Source organism: Terrapene carolina, unplaced genomic scaffold (assembly GCF_002925995.2).
Source record: "Terrapene carolina triunguis isolate 2854851 unplaced genomic scaffold, T_m_triunguis-2.0 Scaffold66, whole genome shotgun sequence".
In the NCBI taxonomy this organism is placed as follows: domain Eukaryota; kingdom Metazoa; phylum Chordata; order Testudines; family Emydidae; genus Terrapene; species Terrapene triunguis.
The window spans coordinates 59,824,344-59,844,525 of NW_020664417.1; the positions used below are offsets into that span (position 1 = coordinate 59,824,344).

At 39.3% G+C, this 20,182-nt stretch overlaps 1 protein-coding gene across 1 annotated transcript in view; it reads right to left on the reverse strand.

Annotated features, from left to right (window-relative positions):
* Positions 1-269: 269 nt before the first annotated feature.
* The window catches only part of LIMCH1 (LIM and calponin homology domains 1), a 292,532-nt gene continuing 272,619 nt past the window's right edge, over positions 270-20,182 (reverse strand). Inside the window, exons 30-34 of the mRNA XM_026647957.2 lie at positions 18,903-19,026; positions 17,228-17,314; positions 8,894-9,002; positions 6,907-7,009; positions 270-3,546 (exon numbers count right to left, since the gene is read on the reverse strand). Coding sequence (XP_026503742.1) covers positions 3,521-3,546; positions 6,907-7,009; positions 8,894-9,002; positions 17,228-17,314; positions 18,903-19,026 — 449 coding nt within the window. The 3' untranslated portion in view covers positions 270-3,520. The remainder of the gene's footprint in view (positions 3,547-6,906; positions 7,010-8,893; positions 9,003-17,227; positions 17,315-18,902; positions 19,027-20,182) is intronic.

Consider the following 20,182-nt stretch of genomic DNA (forward strand, 5'->3'; position numbering starts at 1 on the left):
GGATCAGGCCCACCCGGAGAGCCCTGCCTGGCTCTCGGCTCAGTACAACAGGCGCATTCCCAGCGCTCTCAGCAAGTCCAGCCCCTGGACTGTCACTAGCCAGGCTGCAGGGAGCAGCCAGCTCAGCGTTTTCCATCGCAGGCTGCTCAACCCTCTTGGCAGGACTTCCTCCAACTCAGGCTCCCCCAGCTAGGTGGGGCATGATTGTAGAGAATTTAGCAGCTATTTACTGTCCCGCCCAAGGGAAGTTAATTACAACAAGACAAATCAACACTGCACCCAATTTATTCAACATTTTATTTATAAACATACATTAACTATAAAAGCTGTTGCATTTTAGACAATTTTTTTCCTACTTTCCAGAGGCATTTTAGAATAAATATTGTAAGTGAAGATTAGTGTAACTGTATGGAACATTAGCGCAACTGGGACAGTAATTCTTGTCCTTGATTGGGCTTGCATATAAGGTGGATCCCTTTTAGCTCACCAACCATTATGTCATGTATAGATAGCTACAGTATGTATTCCATCAATAACACTACAGAGCAGGAGTAAGGAAAACCACGATGAAAGTTTGGTAGCAAAATACATAAAATGGCTATGACAGTTATCCATGTTCTCTGACTGGTAAATAAGCTTTTGCAAGAGCTAAAAAACATTACATTGTATTTGCTCAGCAACAATACATCACTTTGTGAAACAAACACATTTAGGTGTAGCTCAATGTAGTAAAGCATTTTTCCTGCAACCACAAAAAAAGAAAAAGAAAAAAGAAAGAAAAATATTTCAAACTTATGTTTGAATTGGAAAAAAAGCTAGGCCTTAGCCTGTTTGAACTGCCATGTGACAGTCTCCAAATGAAAAAATAAATCAAATATAAACAAACCATTGGCAATTAGCATTTAGAAAATGTTCTGTGCTGGTGACTAGTTGTTCATTATGGAAAAAACACTGTGTGGTCTAAGAATGCTGCTTTGTTTTGCTTTACATTAGTTTTGGTACATATACAATTAGCCACACTAAAATATGTATATATGAAAAAATGAGAGAAAGGAGGGCTACATTTTCAAGAGGCTTCAATCAGAAATCCATTTGTGCGTTTGCAACTCTGCACATAAAAACTCCAACTTGCACATGCATTTTGGCTCCAGTCATGCTTCTGCTAAAAGCACTGGGACTTTACCACTGACTTCATTAGAAACAGACCAGACCTGTGTGACAACCAACACTTGTACACTCAGGTGACTGATTTACACATCTAAATCTTATCACCTGTGTGCATAAGTGTTAATGATTAATATCAAATGTTCACACTCAAGCATGCAAAAATGGAAGTCATGTTTTGAAAATTAGGCCCAGAATATAATATATTCACATACCCTTAGTGTAACAGTTGGAGTTAGACAGCTGTAAAAAGTACTTCATAAAAATCTGTATTTTGAATTTTCATATTGTGCATTATTTGCAATAAAGTATTATGATGACAACATGCAAAGTGTAAACATGTAAACATCAAGGTTATCAAAACATTTAACAGTAAATCATGCAAATGGTTAATCAAAACATTGGATGTTGCTCTATATATCCAAACGTTTCTTTTTTATTATTTTTGTAGGTTTTTTTTTTAAATAAAATAACCCCCATGTGAAGTCCTGTGAGCTTTACTCTTGGGATTTATTGCATCCATAAGTCACCACTGTGTGCAACAACTTCGCATTTTCTAAGGCACAGTTTTAATGAAATAATATGTAACTTTCTATTAGACAGCAACAATGTCTTAAAATTACAACATTGTACAAATGTTTTCAGTGACAAAGTATTTCTGCATGAGCACGCAACTTGCATGCAAAGAACTGTCTAGCATTTTAAATAAATAGATGCTATCAATATAAACACTTAGAAAAAAATTATTGCTTATCTAATATCCACTTTATTTCCTTTTACTAACACATCAAAAGACAATGGATGTGTACATATTCTGTCACATACAATAAGGAATCTCTTAATTTAGTTGATCATGGTTTTAAGGCAGAATAAATAGATTTTTTTCCATTTTAAAGAGCATCTTAAGCTGCTGAGTGTGATGCTTTTGAATAACTTCTCTTTATCAGCCTGCTGAAATTCACCATGTAGTACAGTTAGAAATCAGTACTGTAATATTTTACAACTGTAATGTGTGAGCTAAATTTTAGGGTATATTCTTGATTTCTATACCCACAGCTCCAGTTGCTGTTTCAGGGAGCTACTGGTATGCACTAATGGTAGAATATATTTATGATAATGCACAGAGTGCAACTGACCCAAATGCGCTTAATAGTTTTGTTGGTTTTTTTGTAAAGTGTTACAGATTAGACGTCATCCTGCATTCTTTATACACTCACAAATCCCACTGAGTGCAATGAGAGTTGTATATACAAGGAACACAGGTTCAGGACCACTGATGTACTGCACTGAATCACAGCTGCTTATAGTTTGACATATTCTAATTATATTGACCCTTTATGGGACCCAAATCAACCTGTCTGGTTTGTAAATGTATTTCTACTATATAGAATCTCATTAAGGTATCAGATTCATAAGATCTGCTAATTCATTTGTAACAACTCTACTGGCCATGAGAAAATTACAAGCCAGTAGATCCGTTTAGCTGTACCAACAACCAACAACCCACCTCTGGTAGATTCAGCTTCATCCACGTCAGCCCCCCAAGAATTTGGTAGTACTGTATAATTCTGTACATGTTAAGAAAAGATTTCCTCTTTATTATCCTACTGGGGGTTTTTGCAATTGCTAATGGCATACACTCTTTCAAGGTTAATGAAGAAATCTTTATTTGATAGACTATTAAACTATAGTGTTGAACATTACTTAGTGTATACACACACTGAAAAAAAATCCTAATGCGAAAGGTGCAATAATTTATTTGTATAACTCCTACCCTCCACTGAAGGTAATATAAAACAAAATGTTTCAGAATTACAGTATGTATTATTAAACTAGTGTCTTTGTGTAAAAAAGTTATAGTTTCAGTAATAACAGAAAAGTCACTTGTGATGTTTAGTTTTGCAAATGCACTAATTGGATGCTATCTTTAAATGATTTCTCATCTTGAATTGACATATTCTAGAACTTCCATAAATGTTCTGTAAACTTAATTTTTTAATTCCTAGAAGTATTAAAACAAAATAGATTTATTGACTCTTTTCTGACTTTGAAAAGACCAAAATAACAGATTTTAAATCATAAACATATCTGAAAATATGGAAAGCCTCTTTTTTAATATTTCAGATATGAATTACCAAATGTTCTTCATACACATTATGCAAATTCATTAAGAAAGGGAAAAATCATACTGCGCTTTAAAGTAGCAGATGCAGCTTTTTATATGAGCATTACAAAATGAGATGGGAGCTATGAAGTCCATGGATACGAGATCTTACAAGTGATTGTCTGGAAGCAGCCCCAGGGACATGATAGGAAAGCTCCTTCTTGCAGAAAGTTTTTAGGACTGAAATTCCTGTCACAACGTTGTTGGCTGCCCAGCAGCTAAATTAAAAAATAAAAACACAGTAACAGTTACAAAGGTGAAAAATCTTGACACTTGTTACTTTTGAAACAATGGAGTAGATATAAATGTCACATGAGGGAAATCCTATGCAAGAAATCCTGGCAAGAGTTTTACAACTCAGTAGTGCCCCTAGTTCTACAGTCAATTAAGGATATAAATTAGGCACCAACTCGGGGGGGGGGGGGAGGATATAAATATTGGCCTAGCAGGAATATATCCTTTATGTTTGAAAGACAAATGATCTCCTTTGTATTGCTAGTACATTCTGCATGCACTTCCAGTCAATTTACACACACAATTATGATAAAAACAATATTATGGTAGAACAACATGGCAGAGGTTGATAAGTCATCTTTAGCCAATTCCATTGTGCCAATTTTGCATTATATGACTGCACACAATGATCAGAAGCAGCCTCCTCCTGTAGCCAGGCAATACACAAGTTAAAGAAGAGGGTTAACTACTTTGCCTTAGAACTTCTTTGTCAGTGTCACATGTATAACATTAATGATATGGACAAGAATATTTCTGTTTTTTTTAAAGTTCATCTGTATTAATTTGTTGTTCTAAAAAGATAAGCTATCCATAAACTGCAGTCACTTGTTTAAAAAAAATACCCTGGTCACTTAGTTTTCTCCTAGAAAAACAGAAGACACATTGGCATACATATTTTTTTTATTTAAAGTTTCTAAACTGGTGTATTCATTATGAAATAAAGTAATTTGGAGCTTCAGGCAAACTTCTGGTAGGCAGCTGTTCTGCAAGTGTATCCACACCCCTCTCAGCCTCTTATTTGCACAACTTCTGGTTAGTGTAAGAGCACTACTATTGTAGTACCCTGTCCTCTATTTCAGACAAACTGTCTTCCAAATTTTTTATATATAAATAAAAGCCAGACAAAATACAGATAAACCATTTCAACTGTTGAAGGCCAACAAAATCAATCCCTCTAGAACTCCTAAACTTGGACTATTTGTCCACTTTTGGAACTTAAGCACAAGTGGGTAAATTTTTAAAGTTTTGAATATAAAGGAAAGCTCCTGAGCAGAGACATTGCAGAAAGAGGCCAATTTTCAGTTTAGAGAAAACACCTGAAGATGTGCTAGGAAATTCTGAAAATATTATTTGTATTACCCTAGCACCTAGGAGCCCTAATCATGGACCAGGACCCCTTTGTGCTAGGCACTGTACAAACACAGAATATGAATTTGTAATGAAAACAAAGAACGTTGAATCACATATGCACAAGTGACGTCACTATAATACATAGTATTTTCTTCTACTTTCTGGCACAAAGTTGTAATAAAATTGCAGAAGACAACTGCTACCTCACATGTACAGAGTAATAATACTCAACAGTGCCCTCTCTTGTAAATGGGATCACAACCCTCTTTCAAAAAAAAAAAAAAAAATAATCAGGGAAGGGGAAGAAAAAAATATTGAATTTTCTTCCAATTTTTATATATAGCTAGAAACACAGATATATACATTTATGGCCAATTCCTCACCTACTTGAGTAAGAGTTTGCATGATCAAGCCTATAGATATGAAGAAGTATTTCTAAATTTTTAAAATTTTGTTTGGTTTGATATAAGGTGCCTAAAAGCATTTCATAACAGAAATAAAAGCAACTGTGCAAATGAATGAGAGGCTATACAACAGCACCCTCTATCTCTAAAAATATGGAAATATTTCTAAACTCAAAAATCAATACATTAGGACTGAATACAAGTTGTGGATGGACCAGACTATTTTTGTTCCTTGACTTATAGAGCCAGACTTTTTTGGGGAGGGGAGGAAATAATATGGGGGAAGGAAGAGGACCCTGTGTTTTGTCCCATCAATAGCAAACATGTCCGGGATATTCGGTATTCAACAGAAATTTCAGATCAAGTTTAGGGCGGTGATCTGTGTTTTTCTCCACACCCCCTTCCTTTCATGCAGAATAAAAGTGCAGTGTATATCCTATGTATCTGACCATGTGCTGGGAGGAGGGAAAGGAAGGAAGGGGTTAAAAATTCTATAGTAATTTGATATCGATCACATGTAGATGGCATAGTAGATAGGAACAAAATCTGGACTACACCAAGTGGTAGTACCGTCCTACACTCTCCAATGACAAGTGAGAGATCCATGAACAGGAATCTCAAGGACATACACGGTCCGAGTGTGCTGCAGGGGCCAGGTATTTAGACATTAAATGGGATGGCATGTCTAATATGCTTAGCAGGGACCCTTCTGCCAATTAAAGAGCAATGTTCATGGACTCTGAAGTCTTTTTGGACAGAAAGAGGATCAAAGTGGGGCAGGGTGGTGGTAGGGGTGACCAGACATTCTGTTTTTAAAAGGGACAGTCTCATATTTAAGCCCTCCCAAAGATGTCCCAACTTTTTCTTGAAAACGGGCAAATTATCACGTATTTTCTGTCTCCCCCACATCAGTACTGGTGGGTCCTGCTATTGGCCGGATCCCTGCTTGCCAGCCTCCCGCTGACCAGCAGTGAGTGGGGGTGGTCCAGTGGCCAGCAATGGGTGTGCAAGGCTGGTGGCGTGGTGAAGATGCAGCGCACAGGGTCGGCTGCTCCCCCACTGGTCCATCAGCGCAGCCCCTACCCCGCCTCTTCCCGCCCCTGCTCCGCTCCAGCCCCGCCACCACTCCCTCCCCTGCAGCCAGGCCCGACCCTGCACTCACCGCATGGTAAGTGGAGCAACCCGGCCCCAGCCTGGTCCGCTCCCCTGGCTCCCAGCTGCGCCGCCAGCAAGTGCTGGGGGGGCGGTTCCCCCCATCCTCCTCCCCCTAAGCCTGGGAGCCAGGGGAGCAGAGCAGGCTGGGGCCCCAGGCCTCCGCGGGGGACAGGGGGCTGGCTACTTCCTGCAGGAAGTGGAGTGACCCAGCCCCAGCCTGCTCCGCTCCCCTGGCTCCCAGGAAGTGGCCAGCCCCCCTCACCCCCATCCCCCACCAAAATAGCTAGGGACAGCCCTGGCTCCCCAGGCCAGAGGGCGGGGCGCAAGGTGGAAGTTTCGCCTAGGCACGAAATATCCTTGCACTGGCTCTGCGGACGGTTACGTCGCCACTGCAGCCCACCCATTGGCCCTTTACGTGCTCCCCCTCTCACTGTCCTCTCCCTGCTTTGCTCCTTCGCCCCCTCTCCAGCCCCGCTGCTCCTCCATATCCCCCCGACAGGGTACATCTTAATATTGTTATGTTACATATGAACGTATGCACAGTTAGTAAATACCTAAACATCTTCCAAGAAGAATGACAAGATTAACTCTAGAATGTAGTGTGGAAGGAAAAACATCATGGACACCTATCTTAAAATGCAATCTGGTACTTACTTCTGGATCTGATGTAACAATCATTGCAGTTGAGAAGACCATTTCTAATCCTGACATCTGTTCCACTTGCTGCATCTCCAAGCTGTCCCTTGCAAATTCCACACTATTGGTTGAAGAAGAATGAAGAGGATAAGGTTTATGGGACAGGTTTCTTTTTCTCTATCTCATTTTTTCCAAGGTTTGGATTTTCATTTCATGAGTTCCTTGTGAGGTGAAAAAAAGATTTCACGTGGTCTAAAAGCAGGGTTTTTAGAGTGGGCTATATTTAGGGCTTTATCCCATAAGTCTTCACTTAAACTAAATGCACATTAAAATCAATGAGGGTTTTGCCTAAGACATTACTACAGAACTGAGCCCTTTGTGACAGGCAAACCTCAGAAAGGTCAGAGGTTGCAAAGATGAAGATGGTTATTGAACGCTTATCTGAATGTATGCTGTGTAAATCAGGCTGGAGATGCGAGACCAGGTGTTCTCTTGAGATTTCTAGAAATCACCAGCTTAGCTGACTGAGAAATACCATAAGAACAGTCTCTCTCAGACTATTTCTACTTGAGGGCTTGGTGAAAATCAGAAAAGCACATTCATGAAGACATTGGAAAATGCCTGCATGCATATCCCTTTCTGAGGCAGAAGCAAATTTCAGTTTGAGGCAAAGGTTAGCTCTGGTTTTTGTTCTAGAGGAACACCTTTTTTTTTTGGTCCACCTTTACTTATATGCTGCCTCCTTTACAAAGTAAAAGCTAGAAGCAGCAATTTGGGATCTATGGGTATTTTTGATTAAGATGTTGGTTAAAAAATTCTGCAATCGTTTTTCAGCTACCTGGTCAATATAATCATGGAGGCACTGCAGTTTTACCTATTTCCTCCCATATGTAGAAGGAAGAAGCAAAATTTAAAAATCATTTGCATGTAACACAAAGGTCACAAAGTACCAAGTACACTGTACTAGCGCAAACATTTGAAATGGGAGCAAGTGATGGAATGTTTAACCCGTCATCCTGCCATTCAACACTTACATTCTATCTAAACAGAGATCTTAAACTGTTTAGCATCTAATTAGTAAGAAAGTCTGTTAAAATACAGTTCTCTAGAAAAGTGTCAACACAGTTTCAAACCTCAGTGACTGGGTCACAGAAAATGTTTCTTGATGTAGGGTTTGTTTTGCATCTGAATCTCAGGTGTGCTGAACAGCAAACATACTTCACAAGACAACGTGTAAAAGAACAGAAATTAAAGTGACAGGTACTTTATCTATAAGCATTTCTAAACTGACAGAGTATAATTCATATACTATATAATTTTTCTAAGATGCTAAGCAGTGAAAGCTCTCGAAGATGAATCTGATCACTTGAAAAGGGGTGGGGCGGGGGAGTTGGTCACAATTACTTTGAAAGATTCATTTGGTAAATTATTTAAGCACAGTTCATCAGATACCAGCATTCAAATATTTTATACTTGGGAAATGACATGTAAACTGGACATTAACCAGTGTCCCTAGGGTGACCAGACATCCTGATAAAATCGTGACTGTCCCGATATTCAGCTGTTTGTCCCGCGTCCTGACGGAAGTATTGTCAGGAGGCCATTTGTCCCAGTATTTGGCTTCGGTGGCGCTCTGGCTTTTTTTTGCTTCGGCAGCACCCTGCCCCCCCATGTGTCCCGATATTTTGTTTTTGTCATCTGGTCACCCTAAGTGTCCCTAACTTCTGTTATTTGAGATTGTGGAATAATATCTGCGCAGTTACTTGCTAATAAATCACAGGTCTTGGTTCAATTAATATAACCCTTGGTGTAACCATTTAATAGGAAAGAAACAAATTTAGACCATTCTAACTCCTCTTCAATACAAATGCATAACAGTGGTGCAGAATAACAACTTCCTCTTCCTTCCATTTCCAGTGTTCATGATCCCTAATTACAACATACTTTCTTCCCACAGTAACCATGAAATCTTTTTTAAACAACCAAGATAATAATGAAGTCATACCCTGAAGCAATGAATGTGAAAATATAGACCGAGTGTTTCAATAATCATGGCAGCTCCTTTCCCAAGAGGAAGCCGACAGGTAGAACATAGTTTCTTTCCACTGACAGACCTAAAAGACAATATATATTTTTTTAAAATGTCAGAGCAATGTGTGGCAGAGTACAAACAAATGTTTATGCAGTTTTATTAAGAGTGGTCTGGAAGAATGAGTGAAGTGTTGGGAGTCAGGTGATCCTGAGTTATAATCCTGGCTCTGCCATTGACTCACTGTGTGGTCTGGGCCAAGCCACTGCACCTCTCTGCCTCAGTTTCCCCATGTGTGAAAATGGGAATAATGCTTAGCAACTTATCTCACAGTTGTGCTGTGAAGATTCATTAGCTAGGGGGAGATGGACTTTCACTGGGACTTGAAGTGCTTTTGATAGTCTCCACTCCTTAAGTGTCTGTATAGTACTTTGAACATGTACTGCATCTACAAGCCAAATCAAAAAGAGAAGGTGCAAATTGCTTAAATATGACGGAGTTAAATAAAAGGAATTACTACTGTGGATTATTTTTACCCTAACTGAAGATGTAACATCCAACTGGAAATACATGTGGATTGTCAGTGTTACTAGCATAGCACACTTTTAGGTAAGTTACTTGAAAAAAATTCAGTGTTAACAGTTAAGTTTCAAATAATAAAATAATGCAGAAACTCACTTCTCCATCAGGGAAAACTGAGCCATTGAATTTCTTGAATTATTTACAACCAAACTGTTAGCATGGAATTTTTTCAAACAATTTACTTAAGTGTGTTTTAAATCTTTCCTCAAGGCTGAGCTTTGCCATGATGCCTGTAAGAAATCAGCCAGTTAACAACAGTGATTGCTGGGGGACAACTGGAACTTACATTTGCCATTTAAAAAATTATTATAAATAAAGTATGTAAAATTGTATATGCTTGAATATATTCCTCTCTCCTCGTTCCTTCCACATGCTGATTATGTTTTTAGATTTTTAGTTCTTCAGAACAGGGAGTATGTGACTTTGCTTGTCTTTGTACAGTGCTTAGCAACATGGGCCCTGATTCTGAAAGGGACCTTGTCTCTTGGCACTAGTGAATTAACAATAATAAATCAGCCATTGGGTAGAGGTAGGAGAGAAATTTCTCAATGATTCATGAGTTGCAAATGAATGCTTTGATGTGTGCTTAGGCAGTGATAAGACAACATACATTACTTACCATTACCTTTATTTGTGCCACAACATAACAATAAGCCACAAAAGAGTGTGCATTTGTAGTCCACTGATGTATACCTTGGCTATATTGTAAGAGAACAAAGGCAAATTCTTCTTTATCCACCTGAAAAGTGCATTAATGCACACCCTGCACTAGGTCATTTCTATTGGAATACGGTTTGTTAAATTTTACATTTTAAAAAAACCCTTAAAATATAGTTTTGGGTGTTTATGCAATATATCCTTCCACTATGTCAGGTACTTCCTAATAAAAAGATAAATAAGTAATAGGGAAAAGGTTATAAACAAACACATTCCTCCATCTCTCTTTTAGCTTCCCAAAGAGAAGCAACAACCAGATGTTGGCAACAATAGGCAGGCAGAAGTCTAAAACTAACAGTGTTTTGTGCTTGGTTTTGAAAAGTTGGCCTTAACATCCCATGAGCAGCCACACCTATACATGAAAAACATCATGGACCTCAAATCAGGAGATCTTTGAAGAGCTGTCTCTTAGCAGAAAAGTCAAATATCTCCATATTCATGATAGAAGGATGCTGTGTTAATGGGCATAAGATCATCTCAGAATATTCCCATATAATCAGTATAGAGAGGAATCAAGGGGGCATAGATGGAAGTCATCTCAAGTACTGTAAATTAGTCTTAAAGTACACTACATCCTCAAACAGATGCCACATCTGCACGTGTTAAACCATTTTTTAGAACAAATACCATTTTAGGTGAATGTGACTGGGAATTACCAATTGCTGCTAAGATGCTGCAATTCATAAATCACTAGGATGTAGTGCTCTCAACTACAAGCACTGAACAGTAAGATGTAAGACATTTAAATCTCTACATTAAAATCCTTCAGAGAATCAGTTCTCCAGCAGTGATCAAAAGTAGTAGCAATAGATAAAAGAAAAAAATTATCAAAGTTAATCTTTTCTTAGGATACCTGGCAAATCCATTATTTACTTTTAATCTTCAGAGAGAACTGATTTTCAGAAGTGTTGAAAACATGCAGTTCTCACTGATTTTAAGGGGAACTGCAAGTGCTTAGCATCTCTGAAAACTAGGTCACTCATTTGCAGACTCTTTGGGCAAGGACTATATTCACTTTGGGTGAGTCTCACACGCTGCTCTGGCCCCTTTATGCTGGGTAAAAAGGGCTAGGAGCAGTCTTAAAGGGGCTCTAAAAGCCTCTGCTCCAGCTGGGGAAGAATTCCCTCAGCAAAGGAACTGAAGAGGACAGCTGCAGGTGTCTTCCAAAGACTCCTATACAAGCCCTGTCACAGGGGGCATACTGGGGGTGGGAGGGGCATGTAAGGGATGGGTGGGCATGTGGTTGCAGTAGGTAGTGTTGGAATGATTCCGGGCAGCTCTGCTGGCCAGGGACAGGCCTACAGAGTTATCCAAATTACACTGGGGCTGCTCTGCCCTCTGCAACAGCCTAGGATTGGGAAGGCATAAAAGTGGCTTAAAGCCACGTCAGCACCACCACCGCTTGGGTTCCATGTTGTGCACAGCGTGGAATCTCCTGCTGCGAGTCTAGTACAGTGTAAGCACACTGCGGGCAATTGCTCAAAATATATTACATCTAGACTTGCAGGACTACATTTACAAAGAGGCATCCAAGCACAGAGCGCACACATTAAAAAACAATCCAAAACTAATCAAAATCTGGTTACTATAATGCTTTCAATTTTCACATTCTTCTTAATGGTGCAGAAGCTATTGTGGGCCTCACTGAGAAAACAGCAACACTGGGATGGCCCTGGGGCAAACTCTGAAAGTGTAATTGCATTTTAACCATTTTAGTCTTCTAATTGTGTCTAAATTAAGTCTATGCATGCAAACATAATTAATTTTGATTTATTTAAAGGCATTTTGCAGGGCACAAGGTAGGGATGTAAATATCATTTAAAAAGTTAACCATTTAAACGATTAAAATTCTATCGTTTAAACGGTTAACCAATTAAAGGGAGAGGGGCTGGGGTTGCTTTAGCTGGCGAGGCCAGGGCTGGGGTTGCTTTGGCTGGCCATGGGGCTGGGGGCGGCTGGCCAACTGGCAGGGTGAGCTGGGATCCGGCGCTGCATGGCTGGGACCGGGGTCCAGTCAGCGAGGGCGGGGTCTGGCATGGTGTGGCCGGGATCCGGCTGCTAGGGCTGGGATCTGTCTGGCACGGCATGGCCAGGAATTAATGGTTAAAGTTGGTTAACATTTTACATCCCTAGTACAAGGTGGCTTAGTGGGATAGAACACCATTCTCCTTTTGGTCACAAAGTCAAATCTAGTCTATTATTGGTAGTGATCATACGTTATTACCACTTCATAGCTATTCTTTGTTGGCCTATTGTACCTGAAATATTTTGGAAATCTAGTTCCTAAAAGACCTGAATCTACGTCTCTAGAAAGAAGCTTCATCATAATCACTACCCTTACTGGGAGGATTAGCAGAGAGGCCAAGTATTAGGGTTGAGAGGTCTCTGGAGATTAGAACATCCAGGCCAAGACTGAGTCATAATGGTGCAGACTGCTGTGTTTTGGCATTCATTACCACTTCCAGTACTGCTGATAGAGTACTTCAATGACTAGTGTGAATCGGACATTTCCCAGGAGTCCTAGAAATTCACTAAAAGTTCAATTAATAACAAAAACCTAGGTTGCAACGCTTAGTTCTCATTTGTCTGCAAATTCAATTGCTGAGGGAATCCTTAGATAAAAAATCATTTAAAAATGGATTTCAGTACAAAGAGTGAAAATAAAAACAGACTGTTTTACTCTGCAAATTGGGTCTCCAGGGGAAGAATTAAAAAAAAAAAAAAAAAAAAAAAGGCACGATTCTAGTTTTGAAACAAACACTTGTTGAAAAGATTGGAATTTTATTAAAAAGTGTTTGTTTCTATCAACTGTGGTAAAGTAAAGCATTCACTTGCCAGTGATTTTTTTCTGATTGCAGAAGCAGCTGGTTGAACAAAGGAACAAATCACTTTTAGGCACTGTGGGTAAAATTTTCCAAACCACCTAAGCGATTTAGGAGACTAAATCCCATTTTCATAAGCGACTTGGGCATTTAGGACCCTAAGTCTTATAGAAAGTCAATGTGACTTAGGTTCCTAAGTTGCTTAGACTGCAACTATATGCACAAAAACTGTTTCCTATGGTTTTAGATTTTGCTCTGCAAGTGAGGAGGTTTTTTGTGCAATTACATAAGCAAACATCTCCTTTTTCCAGTACATTCATCACAAAAGCTAAAAATGCATTTTTGAAAATGTAACCCACACTGTTTTATCACGTCTCTCAAGAGATAATTTGATCCCCAATGCCAGAAATCACGATGTTCCCCTCAGCAAATGCTAATTTAAGCAGTAGTTAGATTGCCTGCACTTTGGTATCCCTTTGGGAATACGAACTAAAAAGCTTCCAGTAAGCTTCCTCCCTTTACACCAAAGTATTATAAAATGCAACAGAGAGGCTACACAATAAACCTTAAAGTTTGGTACTGCTAAACCACTTTCCTATATAGACAAAAGTATTTTAAGATTCATTCCAGATGCCCCATTTGTCCATAAAAATGAAAAAGTAGCCACATTTTATTCCTGGAGAAACAAGGAAATAGGAATTTTAATTGGAATATATGAAAGTAAGTAATGTAAACATGGCAACACTTTTCATTTACTGTACTTTTACTCTCCCAATCAATGATAAAGCCCAATGGAGCCTCCACCATCTTCAGTCCACCAAAACTACTGTTACAACACTCCTCAAAGATCTCTTCTTGTCCAGGTCTTGGCAAACCTTGGTGAATTTATTCAATTTTTATCCTCCCTGACCAGCTCTTTCTCAAAGTTTTATCTTCTTTTGGTTTTCACATCTAGTTCCTCTCCTTGCTCTTCTCCTACCTCTGTGACTTCATCCAGTGTCTCTCAAAGGGCCCTCCCTCCTCCCCTTCCCCCTCCATTCTTCCTGGGGATCCCATGTGAGGCCATCATGGGACCCACTTATTCTATCATCACACTCTTTTCCTAGGTTAACTTATCTTCTCATATGGCTTTAACTATCATCTTTACACCAAAGACTCAAATCCATTTTTATTCTTCTAATCTGTCTCTCTCTCTATCCAATTTTGCATCTCACCCTGTCTCTTCAAATTATTCTCCTGGATGTCTCACCACTAATTTAAAAACGCAACATGGCCAAAATGAACTCTTTATCCCAAGCTCTCCCTATCCTGCCACCTATTGTCTGTCACTGTTGACGACATCACCATCCACCCTGTCACTTCAGGTTCATAACCTGGAAGAATAGGGGTTATTTTTGCCATGAACATCCAGGCCACATCCAAACTTTGCAGCTTCGCTCTCTAACATTTGTAAGATCTGATCTTTTTTGTTTCAGTCCCTACAGCTAAAACCCTCATCCATACACTCGTCTTCCATCTTGATTACTCCTGTTCTAGCTTCCCAGATACCCACATTATCCCTTTCAAATCCATAAAAAATGGTGGTCTGATCATCTTTGTCTGTTGCTCTGAGTTTGTTGGCCACTCTTTGAAAAACCCCACTGGCTTCCCATTCTCTCTCACATCGAGTTCGGGCTTCTTACCATCACCACCAAAGGCCACACAGCTCTACTTTTCTCTCTACTTACTTTATTGCTTTACCCTGCTCCCTCCCACATTTGTACGCTTAACTCACAAGCAGCTTCAGACTCTTCCATGCCATCCCTTATACATGGAATGACCTTGCTGAGTGAATCAGTAACGCCACTATCCTCTTCCTTCAAACCCCTCTAAGGCCTTGTGATGCATATAAGAAATTAGCCAACTAATAAATGCTATGTACAGGGGTACTTGGCAGGTTGATATTGAAAAATATTTGTACTGTATGTTTTAATGCCCTTCTCCTACCCTTCCTTCGTCCATCTTCTTAGCTTATAAACTCTCAGGCAGGGACCATATCTTTTTGTGTGTGTTGACAGTATTTAGAATATCGTAAGTGCTACCATAATACAGACAACCACCACAAAAACCAAGGAGGCTAGACCATTTTTTCAGGTCTATATATCGATTACAACTGGTAAAATATTTAAATTCTATAAATTAAGTATTTTAGAAAATAATAATCCCAGAATATTTAAAGGAAAGGTATTTTCGTGTTTTTAATGGGAGTAATGACATTGGCATCCAGTCCCTTGTTTCCAACATACACATAGTTGATTTAGTCCAATTAATCTGGAGCCCAGAAAAGGGACTCAAACCAGGGCACAACTGCTAAAACTATGAAGAAATAATCCAGAGTTTAAATAAAGCAAAATATTGTTATGAGCTGGGTGAAACCTGTTATGGGTTGAGATTGACAGGTGTGAACTTCGCCTTCTATTAATATAACCGTAAACTTAAGCCCCGCCTAAGGAAAAGGAGTATGTGAACCTGCCCCGAAGCCTTTGCTGAGTACTGTTTTTGGGAGTGGTGAGATGGTGTATGGGAAGACAGAACAGACTGGGGGAAAATAAAGACCTTGGGTAAGACACACAGAGAGAGCCTGAAGGAACAGCTGAAAGCACTGTGGCCAACCTTGGAAGAAACCTGTAGTGAGGATTTTAGGTCAGGGATGCAGGCTTGGATCAAAAAGGGGACCACGACATATTCTGCAAGCAACAACAACAACAACAAAAGATCCCATCTGCCATTAGATTATTAGCATTAGCAAAAACAAGAGGAGAGGTTGAAAATAAAGGCACCAGTGGTTCCACTGCCAATGCAAATAGCACTAGCAAGAGGGCATACTGCGTAACGAACTGTAGGAGAAATATTCTGTGTTATTTCAAATCATACAAAAAGGAGACCTTCATCAGACATTAATCCAATATAAATAAATATTAGAATAAAACACCACCTTCCATTCAACCAACCCTTTGCTTTGGGTTGGCACTTATGTCTCATTGGGCGCTGCGTTGCTCTCTGTGTGAGAGAATTAGGCCTCTAAGGCTAGGTCTACACTGGGGAAGGGGCGGGGGGGGGTCGACCTAAGATACGCAACTTCAGCTACGCAAATAGCGTAGCTGAAGTCGGCGTATCTTAGGTCGATTTACCTGGCCGTGAGGATGGCGGCGAGTTGACCGCTGCCGCTCCCCCGTCGACTCTGCTTCCACCTCTCGCCACGGTGGAGTTCCAGAGTCGACGGCAGAGCGATCGGGGATCGATTTTATCGTGTCTACACTAGACGCGATAAATCGATCCCCGATAGATCGATCACTACCCACTGATCCGGCGGGTAGTGTAGACGTACCCTAAGAGATTAGCATGAGTGTAGGGATATCAAAGGAACCAACATGTGCTTCAAGTCTGGGAATTAAGGACAGGATTTCTGTCAACAAGTGTTGAAATGTCAGTCTCATGAAGAGCTTCCCCAACTAATCTTAAATAAATATACTTTCCCTACTCCAGCTAAAAGCTGGATTAAATTTGAAAACCCTAAATACAGCTGAAAACACTTGAAGTGATATTTTGATACTAGTGAATCAAGATTAGTGTTGCATATAGGAGGAGAATAGAGCGATTTATAATCAAGACCCCCACACTCCGTCTCTTTTCTAGTTTTATGCAGGAGGTATTGGACATATAGACCAAAGCCTGAATTGTTTTTTACTTAAATTGTGCTGCTGAAAAGCTCTGCTATGTGTGTTTCAAATGAATAGTAACGTACATTAATAACAGAAGTGGTAGCTCCCAAAAAATCTGATCCTGCTGCTCCAAAGCACTTAAGCATGTGCTTAAACTTTAAGCATGTGAATAGTCCTGAGCCAATGGATGTCCTCTTGTGGTTATAGTTAAGCACGTGCTTAAATGCTTTGTTGGACTAGGGCTTATATTATATTTGGAATTGTATAGCAACGTTGAGTCCCATAAACTAATGTTTGCACTGAACTGCATTATGGGCAAAAAAATCTCAAAATGTACGATGATGGAAAATTATGCATTGCAGGGGACATTTGAAAATACCAACGTTAAAATAATATTAATAGAATTGAACTGCTACAATTTATCTTTGAAGTTTCCCTTGAAGTTATATTTTAAAAGAATTAGTCAGTCTGCAAAATTCCTTATTGACCTTTGATACCTGTTGGGTGAGTGGTTTTGAGGTGTAGGAGAACATGGAGATGACAGCCCAGGCCTGAAATTCTCATGACAGCCTGTCCTAAAATACAGAAGAGAAAGTTGCAGTAAGATTAAAAGTAAATAAATAAAAATCCTAGCAGTCTCATAAGGATGAGGTAAAAATAATCCAGAACTAAAATTTAGCTCTGCTGCTTAAATGCAATCTCTAGAGTTAGTAAACTATAATATAAACACTCACTGTTATTTTGACACAAAGAAGAATAAATAATTTTTGGAGTGTCGGTTTAGCAAGAATAATTATTCATATTGAACAGTAGCTTCATTGCAGCCCCCCAAAAAACTGGACAACAAGAGATGCAGGAAGAGCTGAGCAAATAATTTGTACTGAAAAATTATTAGACCAATTTCACCTCTCTCTGCTCAAAAGTTGTGTGTGAGCAGATCATGTTTTGCTCATATGTACTAATTATTAACTGAATAATTTCAATGCTAATTCTCAGCATGTAAATTGTTCACAAGTAGTTTGCTGTAGGTATTAGATGGCTGAAATTCAAACTAAGCTGGTTAGTTTTGATAGGACACAACTCGCATGGTATGTTTCTACTCCTAGACTTAACAAATAGCACAAATAGTTATAATGAAAATAATAAATAAGAAAAAACCAAGAGAGGTGAAACAAGAGTTATAGGTGAGGGATGAGGCATTCATTTGTATAAAAGTTTGTGTTAATGTATATTAACAAACAGATCCTCATCAATGCTTAATTGTGAGCTCTAAAATATTTCTCTCTCTAACATACAACATTGATATTTCAATTGTGAAACTTAAGTCAAAATGTCTCCCTTACTGAGAGAGCAGAAGCTATCCTTTAGTAATGCTTATCTAGAAACACAGGGCAAAGTACCAGAGAAACAAAATGAAGCCAAAGTGAAGATCCAGAAAAAAATTACTAATCTTAATATCTTTTCTTTTAAATTTCAGAATGCTGCTATATAGATATCTTTTAAGACAAATAATATGAAAATGGATAGTAGCAGCCAGAAACTATTTCAGCATCAGAAGAAAGTTAGTTGATACTAACTTGACTTCTTTCACTCGGATTGCATTTCTTATGAAATGCAAAGATGAGTATTACATCATTATAGGTTGGGAAATTAGGTTCTCAAAAGTCAATGGGAGTTTTGCCATTGACCTCAATGGGGTCAGAATTTCCCCCCAGGTGTCTACAGCAATGTTAACTCTGCCACTTTGCATAATCTGTATATATTTACAGCATACAATTAACACAAACATAATATATTAACTTCTATATGTTCCAGGGGTTAAAGGGCTAAAGAGAAGTCACAGGATTAATGGCAGCTGGAGTATGGGCTTCAACAGAGAAGTGAGTTATGAGAGAACAGGTCAAGGAACTGAAATTAATAAAGGTTGGTGTTTTGTAGGAAAGCCAGGAACTAGCAACATTTATACATGGTATGATTAATCAGTGTTGGTCCAACAAAATAGCATGTTTTAAAGTAACTTATGAAACACATTGGATAGCTCCAAAAAGAAAATCAGAGTTAACAAAACTTCTCAAACTTTACACTATATTTTATTTATAATGCATTTAGAAAGACATCTCATCACGGGTAAAGTAGGCTATCAAGCAAACGTCCATGACCCACCTTCTCCTTTCGCCTGGGGAATTATCCTGCTGGCCTATGCTCTGATCCAGAGATGTTTTCTGTCTAACTTCTTCTGAAATGTGTGGTGACTGTTTCGTTAACAACTGCTGGTTCCACAACACATCTGAAGTTACAGAGTGGGGTAAACTGAATACTTGAGATAAAAACCATTTGAGAAGATTATTTTTAACCAATATAACTTGTGGATACAAAAAAAAAAAAAAAAAGAAGAAGAAGAAGAAGAAGAAGTAAGGCACAGAAGTCAAACAGGCTACTGCACGTAGAGAAATAAGGCCAATACAATCTTGTTAATGTTTGTAAGAAGAGACACCAGATTATGTTCAGCATATTTTCCAGTCAGGAATAAATACAGGAGCACTGCAGTTGAGCTACTTAAATATGTTCAGACAGCCAAAACAAAATGTTTCTCGTCAATGGTCCTGGTGCATCCAGCTTCCAGACAACTACAAAAGTTATGTATGCAGGGTGCTGACCCACAAGCACCGGGGAGAACTAACTTAGGCATTAATAAAAAGAATGTGGGCTGTTCATGTCTGCTATTCACTCCCACTGTCCCAGTAGCCCCAGCAACAGTTTTTTCTCCCTGTGACTCCCCTCTGCCTTTTGGATCATCTCATAAGGCTCATCAGCTATGATAGCCGCTCAGTGGCCCATGGGATGCTCAGTGAATGTGCTTTAGGCCAGTATTCAGTGAATTCAGATGTCTAGGGAGCCTGCTAGACCCTGTCACACCAGATATCTCTTATTTTTTGAGTGGAAGGGAGAGGACTGCTTGGGCTTCTCCTGAAGAATTTTGCTACTCATAGGTTAGGAAAGGCTGGAAAGGCCTCCCCTTGAAGACACCAACTACTTGGATTAGAGGGAGAGAGAGAAAAAGGGCCTTTGGTCTCCACTCCTCAGAAAAGCAGGAACAGTGGAGGCATGCAGACTTTCATATGAACAATCCAAGCAACTAGGGGTGGGATGTTATTGGAGAAGTGCATGATCATATCAAAAGGTAGGTAACCTATCTTCATCATCAAGAAAAGCAGAGCCCTGTTGGGCATTGGGCCATCAAGGCACTGGCGAGAGAGCTGGGAAACTTAAAGGATCAAAGGCAAGAGAAAGGCTATCGAAAGACCACTGGTGGATAAGTTGGGGAGAGCCTCAAAAATTCTGGTTAGAGTTCAGATAAACAATGGAACTGTTAGATGTTTACCCAAACTTAAATTGTCAAACCTTCCAAAGTTTGCTGATCTCTACTTAAAATGTATTAGTTG